This window comes from Tenrec ecaudatus, chromosome 2 (assembly GCF_050624435.1).
Source record: "Tenrec ecaudatus isolate mTenEca1 chromosome 2, mTenEca1.hap1, whole genome shotgun sequence".
Lineage (NCBI taxonomy): Eukaryota > Metazoa > Chordata > Mammalia > Afrosoricida > Tenrecidae > Tenrec > Tenrec ecaudatus.
In genome coordinates this window covers 130,908,960-130,922,995 of record NC_134531.1, presented here as the reverse complement: position 1 = coordinate 130,922,995, position 14,036 = coordinate 130,908,960, and the positions used below count along the sequence as shown (strand labels likewise).

Here is a 14,036-nt window from a genome sequence, read left to right as displayed (position 1 = left end):
CAAAGAAATCTGTCTTGGAGAAGGACAGCCAGAATGCTCCTTAGGAGCAAGGATGGTGAGACTCACTCACATGTCCTTTAGACATGCTCGCAGGAACGGCCAGTCCCCGGAGCTGCGCAGCGTGTTTGGTACAGCAGAAGGGGAGTGAAAACGAGCTCCATAAGACAGACTGACACAGCGGCTGCAACAAAGGAGCAATTGTGCGGATGGCCCAGGGCTGGGCCTGGTCTGTTCTGTTGAGCTTAGTGTAGCTGCAAGTTGGATCTGATGACTGGAGGGCATCTAACAACAAAAAAGGGAAAAAGCAGGGGGTGGGGTGGGGGTTGACCGAGGCCAAACCAAGTTAGAAAGCAAGGGTTCTATTCATATTGAAAAAGCCTTTCTCAGTTTGTTGAGTTCAATGTTTGATAGAATTCTTTAAACAAAGGCTTTAGAAGAGCACAGGGAAGTAGGGCAGTTTCTTCAAAGACTAGCCCTCTTCAGGATGGAAGGGAGCTAATAAATCAGGTCACTCAATCCTCTCTCTTTACAGAGCAGGAAACTGAAGACCAGAGTGAAGAATGACTTCCCTAACATCGCAGAGTCGAGCCCACACCGGAAGTGCAGCAAAGTTAGCGAGCAGGGAGCAGAATTCTAAATATGAGGCATCAAGCCCATCCTCTTTCTGCTTTCCCTGCGTTTCCCCCCAGCCCCAAGCAATCTACTCATACGAGATCCCGAAGTGTTCAGAACAAACATCATTTGAACTTATATGATTTTTATTGTTATTCTTCCCTCTGCCTGGAATACTTTCTCCTTGCCCATTGAGTCTAAATTCTACCTCACTCATCAGCCTCACATCAAATATGTCTCAACTGTGCCAACATCAAGAAAAACAAATCACCTATGTCTCTGTTCCCTGGCCACTGATCTAATCATGGAATTCTTATCACATGGTATTAGGTATAAATTTATACATCTTAATCCTTTCCGCGAAGTACTATAAACTCTAGCCCATTTTTTTTGGGGGGGGGAGTTTTCTGTTACGCCAATGGATAGTATTAAGGAGGGATGTACTGTGAGTTTACACCTTAGTAGAGTGTGTGAACCAGGCCTGACTCCTTAGGGGTCTGGTCTGATGAAAGACAAAAAGCACACCTCCATCAAGCCATTCCCCTGTCCTGGGTATAAGAGCCATCTCAGAAACAGAGAAAGAATTTCCAGGACCACCAAGGAAGAGCTACCAGCAGAGCAAGTTCATGATCTCTGACCAAAGTGGTGGAGGCCGAGACCAGAGGCACCACAGACTGAGGCATGGAGATCACGGGACAGAGCAATGGAGACTTATGAGACAGAACAGAGGTGTAGTTGGGAGATTGTGAGACTGTAAGGCAGACCAGTGACTGTGTCCTTAATGTCTGCCGATCCTAACTTGTGGTAACCTGCTCACTTCCCTGATAGACCTCATCATTGTTGAGTGTATCTGCAAGTTCTCTTGTCAGTTTTGAACTGTGTATGTGAACCCTGGATGCTAGTGTCATTTTAGGTTTCATGTGTTATTTGGTATGATGTAGTAGATTGTTTTGGGGGGAGAGCCTGGGAACACTAAAAAGGTTTTCTATATAAATGATAATGACAATCATTTCTTGGCTTTACGCCATGGCAGCTTCCAAAAGTTTACAGCTGCGGTCTACTTTCAGATAGTGGGGGAGACCTGTCAGCCGCATTGAAAAAGTGTGGAAACTGGTTTGCAAGCGTTACCACTATCTCAGTCTTATCACTGTAGAGTCACATCTTTGACCAAGAATGGTCTTAGTTATAGACTAGCTTAAGTTATTTTTGTCCAACTCATATAACTCCAGCCTGCTTTTTAAAAATCCACCCCAAATAACTCCACCCCAAATAACTCCAGCCTGCTTTGTAAAAAATCACCCACGAAGGAAGCAGATTTGCCAACCTTCTTCAAAGACTGGACTCCAAAAGGACTCTGCCAGAAGAATTCTAAAAAGATTTTGCCCAGCGGCAACACGATGAGAAAGAAGTTCTTGGGTTGCTTCAGTGACGACTTTTAAAGAGCTAGAAGTCACATTTTTGTTTGGTTGTGTGTTCAACAAACTGTCACATTATTTCACAGTAACACTTCGCACCTGCACGAAGACGAACCCAATTATGGTTTTGAAAAAAGAGGAAGCTATGTATGACTGTTGAGCAAGGTGCTGTGTAAAGTGGGGACTGAAAAAGAAATTTCCCCATCAGCAGGTTTCTAGAGTGAATGAGAAGGGTCCAGCAGTTGGGGCCCCGCAGGCCCCACATGGCAAAGGTGCCAGTGCCCAACTGAGAGTCAAGGGTTCTCTCTGTACTCTTGCATCTACAGAGCATCAGAAATCCCTTCAATGTTAGAATCACAGACTGGAACCTGTTGCCTAGTTGAGAAAGCAGACCTGTGAAGGGAGAAAGACTTACTCCCACTCAGTGGGAGACACTGTCTTATGGCTTTGTGTTCTTTCATCGTCACATTGGGGTGGCAACATTTAGTGCGGCCAGGACTTGGGTTCAAGAGCCCTGGTGGCACAGCGGTGATGCGTTGGACTGCTAACTGCAAAGTCAGCAGTTCAAAACCACCAGCGTCTCCACAAGAGCACCATAGTGCTTTCTACTCCTGTAAAGAATTAGTCTCTGAAAATCACAGAGGCTGTATTACCCTGTCCTGTGGGAATCAACTCGATGGCAGCGAGTTTTAGGTGTTTTGCTTTTGTTTTATGTTGGGGATTGGAGTCCAGATTAGCCCAGTGGTGTTTGATGTTTTTGGCTACAATACCTGACCAGTTGTTAGGACCCTGGCCACCCATCATGTTTCTGCGTCCTTCTGGGTAACAAGGTAACGATAACAGTACCTACCTTATTACCCATCCATTTCTCAAGTGCATCGAGCAGGGCATTGTTTACAGTCATTACAATGCCCAATCCCACTTAGGCTCTGGCTTCGTTTCTGGAGTCACCGAGTCTTTTCTTTGAAGGAAAAGCCAATCTCAGAACAAAATATATCTCCTATGTGCTGATCAAAGATTTGCCATTTTGTGATTTTAGAATGGAGCTCAGCAAAGGTGCTATGATTCTTTGTGCAATTTCCAGAAAAGATTCTGATCCAATTTTGAACAAGCTAAAGAAATCCATTACCAAAATGTCAAAAATCTATCCAACTTTTTATACTACTGCACTTTATTATTGAGGAAGAAATGGAGAAAGGGAAAACATATATTCTGGGCATTCCAAGCTGAATGCTATTCTAAAATAAGATTTTTGGTCAAAAACAAGATGTGACTATAACATGCTAAGACTCAAACACCGACTATACTTACAAGACTGTTTCTACCTTTAGGTCTACAAATTTCCCCCCACCATCTGAAAGTAGAGCTCGGATCTAAAAACTTATAAGCTGAAACGGCCCAGAGTATAGAAATGATCACCATTAATTTATATAGCTAACATTTAAAAAATGTTTCCAGATCCCCCTAAACTATCTCACACACACATTATGTAGTCCAAATGGCATCTAGCACATCTAAGCTGCTAGAATCAAACAAAGGGTTGGTTCTCAGGGCATTAGAAAAGCAGGGCAGTGATCGTGAAAGCTGACATGATAAATTCATAGTCTGTCAGCACTGGTGACATGGAGTAACTCATACAATTAGCCCTTTACAGTGGGACCCCTCAGAACTGGACGCCAGATGAGATTTCAAGATTAATAAGAGCTTTTCCCTTGTTTTCAGATCAGCAATGCATGACCTATAAAGATGAAATGATCAAACAGCAATCTTTTTGTTGAAAGCGATATAAAAGAGCAAACTGCTTTTTTAAGCTGTGAAGGGTTAAGCCAGCTGCTTTCCAGTCAATTTAGACTCCCGGCGGCTTGTTGGTTTGAGTCCAACTGTGCTCTTCAGGGCTCTCAAGGGCTGTCCCACGCTCGTCAGGACTTCCTTCTGAGCAAGGATGTCCTTTCCTGGATGGATGTGAACCTCCAGCGTTTGGGCAGCGGAGTGTGTGACTGTTTGTACCATTCAGGGCCTTTGTGAAGAAATTATATTCCTACAAAACCCAGTGCTACTCTTCAGTGCGGGTAAATTATTAACTCATATCATTGCATAGCAGAGGTTTCAAAATAATTTGTCAGGTCACACGATAACTTTTCCGTGAATGAACTTTAAGAGTAAAGGACACAGGCAGGAGCATAGTTCTGAGATTTTTCACAGTTACAGAGCTATGCAAAACATGTTAGACAGGATTTGAAAACCCAGCTAGATTACATACGGATAGAAGCCTAGGAACTAGGATCTACCGAGTACCTTTGGGCTCTAGGGAAACGGGGCAGTGTGTCCATTAGAGAAACAGCCGGTCATCTCCTTGCGAGAAACTCCCTGGCAGGACAGTGAGAGATATGAGGGTGGCCATATTCCAGGACAGGACAGGAAGATCATGTAGGTTCCTGAGAAATCAGCATATCTTCATTTCTTTCCAACAGAACTCAACGTTCTTTCTGCGCTCTGCTGTCTTTTCCTCGCTCCTCGCTCCGCCCCCAGTTCCTTACTCCTTCTTCCCAATTTTACGTGTTTACTTTGAAGGCCTCTTTTTTCAAAAAGGTCTCAACAGCCTCTATCCAGGTACTCAGAGGATGACTCAGATACTGGGTCTGCCTAGGACCACTCCAGCTGGAATAGGGGACGAAGAGGCAAGAAGAAAATGAGTAGATCCCTGGGGGATAATTCAATCAGAAATCAATCTTTATTCCACACTAGGAGTCCACTTTAGCATGATAAAGTGTAAGGCGCCAACCCACAGTTTAGATGCTTACAATATTGTTTCCCTTGACCTGAATACTACAGAAGAGGCCCTTATATATTGAAGATGGAATTATAAAATGGTATAATAATGTTGGGGGTGGAAAAAAGGCAATTTTAGTTAAAGCCTAAGACTACCATATGATTCAGCAAGTCACTCCTGGGTAGAATATGCTGAAGGGGGAAAAAAAGCATATTCCCATTCAGGAATTTGTATGCAAGCTATTCATAGCAGCATTGTTTGTAACAGCCAAGGTTTGAAACAACATAAATGTCAATCAGATGCTGAAATGATGGTTGACAAACGAAGGTAAATCCATACAATGGATTAACACTCAATGGTAAGAAGGAATGATTACTGACACATGCTATTCATGGATGCATCGCAAACATGTCATCTTAAAGGAAATAGAGCAGACATAGAAATCACAAAACGTATACTTCCATTTCGATGCAATGGCTAGAAAAGGTCAGTTTAAGATGGAAAGTAGATTAATAGTTGCCTGGGGCTGGGAGTAGGAAGGGAGATGAAATGTAAATAATTTGGACACTGGGGGCCTCAGTGTGGAGGGGGTGGGAATCAAAAATGTTGTAAAATTGAGTTAAGGTGCTGGTGTCTAAAACTTACTGCGTTGTTAAACAAAGGTAAAGTGGGTAAAATTCTGTGGTGTCTAAAATATGAGAGGGCTTCAAAAACTGGAAGATGGAATGAAAAGATAATGGAATTTTTCTATGACCTTCTGGAAGCCCCTTCCTACATTTAATAAAGGTGTTTTTAAAAATGAGCATCATGGGGCAGGGTGAGCTGTGGGAACCAGGCAGGCACTGAGTGATCAAGAAGAGCATGTGTTAGTCTACCTGAGAGAAAGCATCTTAGCTGGCTCTGCTGAATATCTGAGAGTGAAGTCACCAAGCTTACGTGTGGATAGAAACACCTCATGTCTTTGGGGAGAAAGCAGGGGTCATTATGGAAGCTGAGCAGGTATCTCCAGGAAGTTTGCTTTATTCCATTTGAAAATATCCCAAGTGCCTAAAACTGAGCATTTAAAGCGTTAGTTAGTTCTAGGGGGATTTTGCAAAGAGAAAAATCTCACTGGTTTACAGATGAGGTGCGAACACACGTGTGCCGGAGGCAGAATTTAGAAACCGATGACTCAAAGACAAAAATTCTGGGCAACAGATGTGATAACAGCAAACAAAAGTATTGAATAAGTGATACTCACCGAAGCTGCTAGGTCCTAAAGCCCTAGTGACGGCATGAGCTGCATTCAGATGAAGTAAGACCAGAGGGGACGTACTGGAATTACAGGAAGGCTTTAGGCCAGCGGTTCCCAACCTTCCTCACGCTACGACCCTGTCACACAGCTCCTCATGGTGTGGTGACCCCCCAACCGTAACATTATTTTCCTTTTACTTCATAACGTAATTTTGCTACTGTTATGAATCATAATGTAAGTATCTGGCATGCTGGATGTATTTTCATCGTTACAAATTGAACATAATTAAAGCACAGTCATGAATCAATAAAACAATATGTAATTCTATATTGTGAAATATATATTTCTAATTATAAATAAATGAAATTTTGTCTTGAAGTATGGTATAGCATGGGTAACAGTCTTCACGCCGGGTACTTGTAGGTGGGCGTATCTGCATATGAGTGGACCTGCCGGGAGATGGATAGAGGAGCGGGGTCTCAGTTCCTAAGACCATCAGCAATACGTTTTCTGATGGTCTTAGGTGACCCTTGTGAAAGGGTTGTTTGACCCCCAAAGAGGTCACGACCCACAGATTGAGAACCACTGCTTTAGGCCCTTGCGGTCCAGCTGATGGAATGAAGGCTCATTTAATAGAACACGAGTATGTAATTTGTCTCACATGTTTTAGACATATGATCAGGAGAGACTAGACCCAGGAGAAGCACCTCATGTGTGGTGAAGTAGAGGGAAAGTGAGCAAGAAGCCTCCCAACCAGAGGAGTGTCACAGTGGCTTCAACAATGGGCTCAACTCTAACGACTGACGGTGAGGATGGCACAGGACCGGACAGTCTCACGTTCTGTTGTTCACAGAGTCACTGTGAATAGGAACCGACAGGACAGCCCTAACAACATGACTGGGGAGTCATGCTGCTGTCAGAACCTAGGCTTCTTTTAGCTACTTGTTTCGTCATCACCACCCGCCACCTCCCAGGCTGTCAACAGTGAGGACTCCCATAGCTACAGTTCATGGAGAAGTGAGGATATGTCAGGGGCCAGGCAGAAATGCCAGGGCAGTGGTGGTTGAGTGGGAGGATTCCTACTTTGCACATGGGAAATTCAGGTTGGATTCTTGACCAATACACTTCCAGAGCATCTACACCTTAGTACTGAGAACTTCCAAACTAAGCTTGGCTAGCCTCTGAAACAGCCAGTGAAATGGTCCCCAAGAATTTGTCCCTTGACTCAACATCCGTTAATCATAACTGTGTTTATTAAATTTCTCATTTTAAACTACAAAGCAAGTCTATATGGCACAGTTGAATTAATTATTCTCCTAGATGATGACACTGAAGCGCAGAGGTGCTAAGTAATTTGTCATGATCATGTGTCTAAGAGTCGGCAAATTAAGAATTCACTTCCTACTTTATTAGGACCTGTGTTCTAAACACAGGAGCCTTCCTGGATGAAGCGTTGGGATGCTAACTACAAGGTCAGCAGTTCAAACTCACTAGTCACTCCATGGGAGAAAGATGAGGTTTTCTGTTCCTGTAATGACTGACAGGTTCAGAAACCAGAAGGGGCAGTCCTCTGTGTCCCATAGCATTTCTACATGTCAGAATGGACTCAGTGGCAGTTTTGTTGTTCTGTTTTGGGGGATCTTAACTTAAGGAACCCTGGTGGTATAATGGGTCGAGTACTGGGCTGCTAACTGCCAGGTTGCAGGTTCAAACCTCTGCAGATGAAAGGTGAATCAGTCACCTGCGGTAAGGGTTATAGCCAGGAAACCCTAAGGAGCAGTTCTACTGTGTTCCACAGGGTGGCTCTGCGTTGGAATGGCCTCAATGGCAGTGGGTGGGTTTCACTGATGAATCTGCCTTGACAAATCAGCAACTTTCTTTATGATACTATGCTCCAGCCATAGAGCTGCTTGATTCCGTATGAGTCTTCTCAAAATATCTCAAACCCGAACACACTGCTTATTTTTCTCCATCTTTTCAAACTCTTCGATTGTTTTGTTTCAATATAATTTATATATCTTCTAATAGGCTCTATTAGGAGGCCTAAGGAGGTGTTGCAGTGGTTATGTGTCGAGCTTCTTGTGAAGCACAAGGTCAACTGGTGTGAACACCGGCCACTCCAAGGGAGAGAGCCCAGGCTTTCTACTTCTGTGGAGAGTTACGGTTCTGGAAACCCACAGAGGCAGGTGGACTCAGCCTCCTGGGTCTCTATGAATCTACTCAATAGCAGTGGGGATATATTACATATAATTTCTTCCTTTTTACCTCAAAGTTTATATTAAAGAATGAATTAGCCCCGTCAGATCTGGTGACCTGAAAATAAAAAGAAAAAGTACACATATGTACAGATAGACAACTTACTATGTAGATAGAATATAGGGATTCTCAAAGTTTGGAGTCAAACACTGAACTATGAACAGTAATTTGGCTTTTCTTATTTGCTTCCAATTCAAGAGCTGTGAATATAGTTAAAAACACTAAATTGTCCAATTTAAATGAATCATGTCCTATGAATTATATCATTAAAAAGCTGCTAAAAATTAAAAGAGTGCACACATTTTACTATAATTCCTAACCTGAAATATGAAGCAAGTGAGTTGTAACCAGGAAATATAGCTGCATTAGTTTTAGACATTTGTGGAAATTCATCAAAAGTAACCTGGCTGCTACTAAATCAAATCCATAAGAGACATTTTGAAAGAAAAGCACAATTCAGAAAGTGTGGGTGTAGAAAGTTAGGCTATTGTCTCTGTACAGGGAATGTGAAATTAAGACTCTCAAACAAAAAAGGAGAATCTCCGGTGGGGGGCAGGGGGAAGAAATATGCAGCGAAGTTACTTTTGGTGGGTGGGGTGGGGTGGGCTGTTGGAAAAAGGGGTATACTAGCATGAAATGAATACATAGGTTCCAGAAAAAGAAGAGGTTCCTCAAAATTACAGTTGCTTCTGATGGAAAATTTGATTTAGAAATTTAAAAAGTAGAATTTAATGTCACCTATGATCTTATCATATACCTCAAACAGAGGGACCTATGGTTTCACCCTCCCCAGCCCACTAACAGATGGTATTGAAAATAATTATTTGCTAGGCATTCTGAGAAGCTCAATATAGTACGATATGATTAAAGTTTAGAACCTATTTGAGGAAAGATATCTAATATACTCTGGACCTGCCTGAGAGTCAAGATAAGTTAACAATTTACAACAGTACTTTGTACATCCTAATCATTCAATACAGGCTGATTGTTAATAACAGTGATAATCACAGCTAAGTTCTATGGAGATCCACATCTGTACAGTGTGAATGATAATAAAGAAGAGGCGAGTTTGGCCTGAAGCTAAAAAGGAGACTTTAAAGGAATAAAAACTTGATTTGATTTTCAGAGCTATATTAAGAAAAAGAGTTTTTAATGAAGACAGAGGCAAGGGGAACACTGCTCCTCCCTAAACAGAATCCAAAGCAAACCATTAAAGGTCAAGAAGACCGTGCACACACACAGAAAGAGCCACATACCACCGACCTTCAGGCAGTCTCAGACAGCGGCTAAGAAGGCAGTCCATATATCTTCAGACCGTCCCCAGGAGAAACAAGCTTGCCACTATCCCATCATCAAGTTCCCCATGACCACAGTGTCCGCCATGCAGAAAACGGAAGATGACAACACACTTGTGTTCATTATGGAGGTCAAGGGCCACAAGCACCAGATCAAACAGGCTGTGAAGCAGTTCTCTGACATTAAGGTAGTCAATCAAGGTCAACACCTTGATCAGGCCTGACAGTGAGGAGGCATATGTTTGACTGCCTCCTGACTATGACGCTTCACATGTTGCCAACAAAATCGGAATCATCTAAATTGAGTCCACCTGGCTACTGCTAAATATAAGGCTTTTCAACATTAAAAAAAAGAAAAGAAGAGGGTGGGAACTAAAGGGAGAGAGATTGGAAGAGGCGAGAGGAAGGGAGAAGGGAACTGCCATTCATTACTACCTTTACCATGTTGTTGTGTATCTTAGCATTGATTCCAATTCATTGTGATCCCATGGGACAGAATACAACTCTCCCAGAGGGGGTCTTGGGTTGTAATTTTCAGGGGAACAGATTGCCAGGAAAATTTAAAACCATTATGCCACCAGGGAACTTTATCTGTGGAATGTGTTTATACATTCACCCCCTGAAGTATAGGGCTGCTAGTATGATTGCGTGGCTATAAAGTATGTGCGAACTTGCTAGTACACATTAGAAAACGAGGTTGGAATGGTTTATGTCTCTTTAGATCATTAGGATCTTGAAATTTGCTTTGTAGAGTAGGCCATGGGCGATCGTCACAGATTCTTGAGCAGGGGACCAGGACGAAAGTCCAGTGCACAGGTAACAAGTGCTCAGGCCCTAGAGTGAGAGGACTGGGGCTTGCTTTGAACCATTCTCTTATCATCGTGTGTCCCTGCCTAGTTGTGAACTTCTCGGCGCTTCAACTGTCTTCTCGGGAAACAGAGAGAGAGCTCACAATGGCACCTGCCTCAGGTAGTGAGAAATGCATGCAGAGTGTTGAGAACACTAAGCGATCTCAATAAGTACCTGATAGTACTATCTAGGGTCGTAGTCCTCGATGATGAGGCTGCTGTAATATGGCCACAGGTGGGAGAGAAATGGAGGAGTGAGCCATCCCAGTACTTGTAGAAGAAGCTGTCCTGGGGAAACCTGGACTTCAACAAGACTTGGTGTTTCATGATAATGAATCTAAACTATAAAGTTGAGGACAGATAGGTTAGACTGGGTTTCTAAACATACTCACCTGGCAACATAAAATTGATTTCAAATATAGAATTGCTGCCTTACTCTGCATCAGTATGCTCTTAAAATCACTCTTATTCTGATACCAAAACAAGAGAGTCAACACTCAGGTGTAGAGGAGGTCTAAGAATTTTAAATGATTCAGAAGTGACCTGGGTTGGCTTGGAAAAAGGCATTTGTAGGGAAAGACATAACAAACAAAACCGAAATTTTGACAAATTGGTATAAACAACTGTAGAGAAGACTCGGGTTTATGTAAAAGCATATGGTACCCGATCTGCGTATTTAGTATGGCGTTGGGCACCTTGCCACCGGAAGTGTAACAATACAGGTATGTGCCTGTCACCCTCTACTCCTACAACTGTTCCAGGAGTCCCAGAAGGGTAATGTTGTTGCTGGTATTCCCCACGATGACGTCACAAAGAACAGGTACCCAATATTGATCTGAAACGAATCTGTGAAACTGGTCCGTTCTTGAGAAGAGTTGTGTTAAGGCCCTGAGTTTCAATGCATTGAGGGTCATTTTGTCGACAGTTAATGAGTTTTGAGTTAAGAAAATCAGTGTAAATGCTCTAATAGACATTTAAGTCAATCAAATGGATTGTAAGTATTTAGATGACTGAAAATGTGATCATTTCAACAGTTGGTAGTTGCTGGGTTGGCTAGAATCAATTAGGTTTGTGAAACTAGAAATGCCCATTGCCTTCGGATGAGCTCTAGGCTAGGAGTTTAAAGTTCTAGCCTTGCCCCAGCACTCAACACTCACGATACCTCCACTATCTGTACAGTGGTGATAAGACCATGCACCTTATCTACTTGTGATCCTCCAGAGCGTATGATAAAGTACATGCAGGAATGAGTAAGTGAAATGGGCACCACAGATGTCATTAGACAGTCCATCTTTTTGTGAAACTGAATTGGTATTATAGAGTCAGGATTTTATTCTTGGATGAGAAAAAATAACATTGTACGGGGAGGAGCCACGGTCCTGTAGTGGTTAAGCATTGGGCTGCGATCTCAATGGTGGTCAGTTTAAAACCACCTCAGGAGAAAGATGGGGCTTTCTATTCCTGTAAATAGTTACTGTCTCGGAACCAGAGGGGGTCCTTATGAGTCAGGATTGACTCCGTGGCAGTGTCATACCTGTATCAATTTTGTCTCAATCATGGTGTATCTGTCCAAGAAATAAAGAATATCAGCATACATGGACAATGTTGGGAGTCGGGAGAGGAGGTTAAAAGAGTAGCCAAGCAAAGCAGAAATACAGGGAGAGAATATTTCAGAAGTACTAGAAACTACAAATCAAAGTAGCTAATAAACATCTAAACCTTCAGCCCAAACTTCAACAGACGCATAGCTGGAATATGCTCACATCCTTGTGCAGACCCATACTGTGACTTTTTTTAAATGAGTAAAAACTATAATAGTGTACAAAGGAGATTAATTCATTGCTATTAAAAGAAACATCATTTTCTGTAGGCTGGCTCATAGGCACCCCGGTGGGTTTCTGAGATTGAAACTATTCACAGGAGTAGAAAGCCCAGGTTTTCTCCCCAGGCGCTGCTGTGGTTCCAACTGTGGACCATGTAGATCGCAGCCCAACTCGTAACCACCAGAACACCTCTGTAGTATACTTTAAGTGTCCCCAACTACTCGGAATGTAATATTACAGAGAGTGATGTGATATTACAGAGATATAACATGCAAGTTATATTCTTAATCTTATTCTTAACCTTTTAAAGCAAGAGTGTTTGGGAATAATGAAATGTAAATATTTCTGGATTAACGAAGTCTAGGGAAGGTAATACATTTTATCACAGGAAGCTAATTTTTATAGTCAAAGTATGTCCTTTTCTCCTTTAACCAGAAGCGTTTCCAGGTTAATGTACAATTCCTCCTTTGACGCACATTAAACTTATAAAAGGTTAGTGACAACCCAATATTTTACTTTATCTGAATAGTCATCTGGATCTCCCCTTCTCACTCAGCTCTCTCTCTCAAAACAACAACAAAAAAAGTACAAGATTGTGTTAATTATCCAACTCCAAACAGGCGGTCCTTTGGGGGGAAAGTGGAGGAGATGGGGGGGAGAGAGATCTATCAATCTCCAAGCTCAATCAAATGACAAAATACACATCCTTGTGAAGCTAGCAACCAGATGGCACCAACCGGACAGCTGAATCGTCAGACGACTGAAACTAGTGGGGGACCATCAGTTTCTGGACACGGCCCAGGGATTTGAATAGTTTCCCTAGATTTCCTTTGGGATTTATGGAAGACCAATTATGCGTTTGGCTCACAAGTTCACATTCCCACCAGACATCAAGCTACAGGACACACACTCCTGCAACGCAGCTGTGCCTTTCTCCACGACCCCGAGCGAAAGAGAGATCGGGCTCCACAGCCAGAGTTACAAGCACAACGTTGTCCACGTAAACGTTCCAGACACTGTGTCCATACAAAAACTCGTCTCCCACCCCCCCACCCGAGGGACTTTGGGCAGCGCGCGCTCCACAGCCTTGGATGGGTCCCAGCAGAAAATACTTACTGGATCGAGCCAGCTTTGCTTTCTCTTTTCCCGAGAACTTTTGCAGGCTTTGTGTCTTCCACTTCTTGCTGTAGCTCAGTCATCAGGGCCGCGTCGGGAGGGCACCTTCAGTCAGTCCTTCGCACTCTGCCAGTCTGTCCTCCCTGTCCCGGGCGCAGGCCAAACGAGCCGCGCCGCGCCCTCCCCCGCGCCCTCCGCCCCGCGCCGCATCCAGCTCAGGCAGCCTTCCCGGTCCGCCAACCTGGACGCCGCCGAACTGGCGCGATTGGTCGGCCCGAGCGTGGAAGGGCCCGGAGGGAGGGACGGGGAGGGCCCAAGCGAAGTGACAGCCTCTTGCCCCAACCCAGCAGCCGGAGGACGAGAAAAAGGAAACCTGTTCAACTCGTCTTTCTGGGAGAGGACGCTAATTGGCTAAGCAGGTGAAAACATTTGCCTAACAAGTCTCAATATAGTTACCCTCCTGCTACGTGATGCATTAAGCATTTTTAAAAAAAATCCTGATGGTAATGATGGGATTTAAGTATTGGGCCGCCAGCTCTTGACACAAGGAAAGGAGTCGACTGAGTCGGACCTCCAGTGCGAACCTACCGCGTGGGCTGGCCGATGTCCCAGCCTAAATTATTCAAACAGGATGTTGTCTCCTTGGGGACTGTCCCCTGTTGCTTAA

General features: G+C 43.5%; 1 protein-coding gene across 2 annotated transcripts in view; it reads right to left on the bottom strand.

The window, feature by feature from the left end:
• GRAMD2B (GRAM domain containing 2B) overlaps positions 1-13,608 on the bottom strand; it is a 76,829-nt gene extending 63,221 nt beyond the window's left edge. For both annotated transcript variants that reach the window (XM_075541468.1, XM_075541469.1), the window contains exon 1: positions 13,370-13,608. In XM_075541468.1, coding sequence (XP_075397583.1) covers positions 13,370-13,452 — 83 coding nt within the window. In that variant the 5' untranslated portion in view covers positions 13,453-13,608. The remainder of the gene's footprint in view (positions 1-13,369) is intronic.
• Positions 13,609-14,036: the final 428 nt, after the last annotated feature.